Below are 3,210 nucleotides of genomic sequence, written 5' to 3' on the forward strand. Positions count from 1 at the left end.
ATGCGTCTTGTAACTGGTTTCATTAATTAGTGTCTTTACGTTTCACAGACTGTTAGCTTGTTGTGGTAGGCTGGTAGCCTATTTTATTAAAGAGCATATCAAAAGAAAGACTTGTGTTATGTCTTCCTTAATGCAATAGTAATTGGGGGTGCAAGTGGAGTCTCGCAGAGGCAAAACTGTGACGCGCTTACACTGTAGGTGCGCCGCAGTCTGCGTGATCTGCCTGTAGGGAGGGGCGGGCCGGCCCTGCGAGTAAAGTAACGAGTAAAGTAACGAGTTACTTTATGTAGACAGTAACGAAGTAGTGTAATATATTACTTTTTTAAAAAGTAATATGTAATATATTACTTTTTTTTAGTAACGACCCCATCTCTGCCGGGGACACATATTTATGTATAAAAGACATCAAAAAAGTGCATTTTGCATTATAGGAGACCTTTAAGGCACACACTAAGTAAGAAGTGAGTTTTCTAATTGTGAAGCTGTTACCTTTCCATAGAGATGACTGCTTTCCCAGTCACACTCTTCAAACCACTCTCACCTCACTCCCCCCCTCTGTCCTGTAGCGGCTGTGAACATGGCAGGTGGAACTGTTCCTTGGAGCATTGCCCAGTTGACGGCCGCCTGTCCCCCTGGGGCCCCTGGAGCCCCTGCTCGCTGTCCTGTGGAGGTCTGGGACTGAAGACCCGCTCCAAGACCTGCACCCAGCCTACCCCAGCCCACGGAGGGAGGGACTGCCAGGGTCCACGTCAGGAAACCACCTACTGCCAGGCCCCTGACTGCCCAGGTACAGTGGATAGTTGAGGTGGTACTGTATTTAATGTGTGTGTTTAGGGATAAAGGAAAACAAAAACAGGTGAGGGTTAGGGTGCCAAGTCAGTCAATTAAATCATACAGAAAATTGAATTATAAAGGGATATTCTGTATCCCTCATCTGTACCCATGATCAATAAACTACTTGTTTGTATACTGATTTTTAAAAAGCGGAGCTGGTACTGATTTAGATTTTTTTTGCTTATTGCAGTTGTTGTTGGTCCGACTGAAGAACCGGTTTTACCAGGTAAATGATCTCTTCACTCAAAGTGCAACTACATATAGAGTTTTCTCTTGCTTTCATCACTTGTGTTACGGTTTGTGAAAGAAGCAGGACCCAAATGCAGATATCAACTGAAACTTCCTTTATTTCAAGGCTATGATATCTATGTACAATAGCAAAACAGAACACTCACCGCAGAACTAGTCAGGGACAAAGACGAACCAACACTGAACACAGGAAGAGACAAGACTAAATACAGGGAGGGGTAATCACAAGACGAGAAACAGCCGGGCAGGGGAGGAGAAACACAAGGGCCCCAGGTGAACACAATCAGACACACCAGGGAAACTAACGACAGGAGGAAAAACACAGGGAAAAGGACCAGACAATATACCAAGAGGAAAACATGACAGGGAGAACAGCAAAACACCCAAAACAAGACATACAAAATGTGACATGACACAATAATCGTAACAGAACCCCCCCCTCAAGGGACGGATTCCAGACGTCCCTAAAAAAAAAAAACCACCACAAAAGTCCAAAACCTCAAGCAGAGTGGGTGGAGGGGGTCCGGAGGATGGGATTTTGGGCTGACAGCCAAGGAGCACAGCGGAGGACCCGGAAGGGATCTCGGGCGGACGGCCTGGGGGCAAGGCAGAAGCCGAGGTGTCGTTACAAAGGCCGCTGTTCTTGGCCTGGAATTGTCGGTACAAAGGCCGAGGTCTTGGCCTGAATGTCAGCGTACAACGGCGAGGTCTCGGCCGGGTGGTGTCGGTACAAAGGCCGAGGTCTCGGCAGGGTGTGTCGGTACAAAGGCCGAAGGTCTTGGCCTGGAATGTCGGTACAAGGCAAAGGTCACGGCCGGTGTGTCGGTGCCAAAGGCCGGGGTCTTGGCTGACATGTCGTACAAAGGCCGGGGTCAAAGGCCGGGATCGTCGGTACCAGGCCGGGTCAAGGGCCGGGATCGTCGGTACCAAGGCTGAGGTCAAAGCCGATATCCTGACCAGCAGGCAGTTTGGGCCGAGGCTCATGACAGGCATGCGTTGGAGCAGAAGGCCAACCGACAGGCAGGCTACGGTCGAGGGGCCACAGGACAACCGACAGGCAGGCTGCGGTCGAGGGGGCACAGGGCAACCCCAGGCGCGGCTGATTGAGAGGACGGCCCCCAGACGTCTGGGATCAGGACAGGGCAACCCCCAGGGCGGCTGATGAGAAAGACGGCCCCAGGACAGTTAGGATACAGGTGACAGGCAACCTCCAAGCGACCCCCAAGGACGGTCGAGTACAGGTCAGGGGCAACTCCAGGGCGCTGATGAGAGGACGGCCCCCAGGACGGTAGGTTACAAGGGACAGGGCAACCCCCAGGGCGGCTGATGAGAAACGGCCCCCAGGGACGGTTGGATACAGGACAAGGCAACCTCCAAAGGCGACCCCAAGACGGGTCGCGAGGGTACAGGTCAGGGCAAACCCTCCAGCGCGGCTGATGAGAGGACGGCCCCAGGACCGGTTAGGATACAGGACAAGGAGACCCCCAGGGCGGCTGTTGAGAAGCCGGCCCCCAGGACGGTTGGGGTGAACAGGACAAGGCAAACCTCCGGGGTCGGTAGTGGCAAGCGGCCCCCAGGACGGTTGAAGACCAGGAGAAGGTACCCCCCTAGGACGGCTTCGGACAGGGTGGCGAGGCCAAGGACAAAGCGCGCTGTGGCCCAAGACGGCCGAGGCCTCGGACAGCACCAGAAGCGGAGTTCGGGCCGAGGGGACTTCCGTCACCAGAGCGGGAGCTCGCGGCCGGGGTACTCTCGGCGCCAAGGAAGCGGGAGCTCGGGCCGGGGGACTCACGACACCGAAAGCGGGAGCTCCGGCCGGGGACTTTCTCGGCGCCAGAAGCGGGAGCCCGGGCCGGGTGACTGAGAAGGACGGCGCCAGGAGCGGAGCCCGGGCCGGGGGCTGACACGCGCAGGAGTGGGAGCCGGCGGACTGAGAAGGACGGTCACGGAAGCGGGAGTACGAACCGGGGGACTTCAAGGCTGAGCGACACCGAGCGGGGTGGTTACCTGGAGACGAACGGGGGCCGCAGCAGGCGCTGGGGTGGAACCTAGACGGAACGGGGGCCCAACATGGCGGCTCAGGGGGAAGAGCCAAAGACGGAAACCGGGGCCCGGCAGGCGGGTCTT

General features: G+C 55.5%; 1 protein-coding gene across 1 annotated transcript in view; it reads left to right on the forward strand.

The window, feature by feature from the left end:
- The window catches only part of sspo (SCO-spondin), a gene marked incomplete at its 5' end in the record, with an annotated part of 102,981 nt that overhangs the window by 54,298 nt on the left and 45,473 nt on the right, over nucleotides 1-3,210 (forward strand). The window contains 5 exons of the mRNA XM_010769066.1: nucleotides 567-787; nucleotides 1,025-1,060; nucleotides 1,752-2,225; nucleotides 2,463-2,939; nucleotides 3,022-3,197. Coding sequence (XP_010767368.1) covers nucleotides 567-787; nucleotides 1,025-1,060; nucleotides 1,752-2,225; nucleotides 2,463-2,939; nucleotides 3,022-3,197 — 1,384 coding nt within the window. The remainder of the gene's footprint in view (nucleotides 1-566; nucleotides 788-1,024; nucleotides 1,061-1,751; nucleotides 2,226-2,462; nucleotides 2,940-3,021; nucleotides 3,198-3,210) is intronic.

The sequence above is a fragment of the Notothenia coriiceps genome, unplaced genomic scaffold (genome assembly GCF_000735185.1).
Source record: "Notothenia coriiceps isolate Sejong01 unplaced genomic scaffold, NC01 NC01_scaffold00006335, whole genome shotgun sequence".
NCBI classification, from domain to species: domain Eukaryota; kingdom Metazoa; phylum Chordata; class Actinopteri; order Perciformes; family Nototheniidae; genus Notothenia; species Notothenia coriiceps.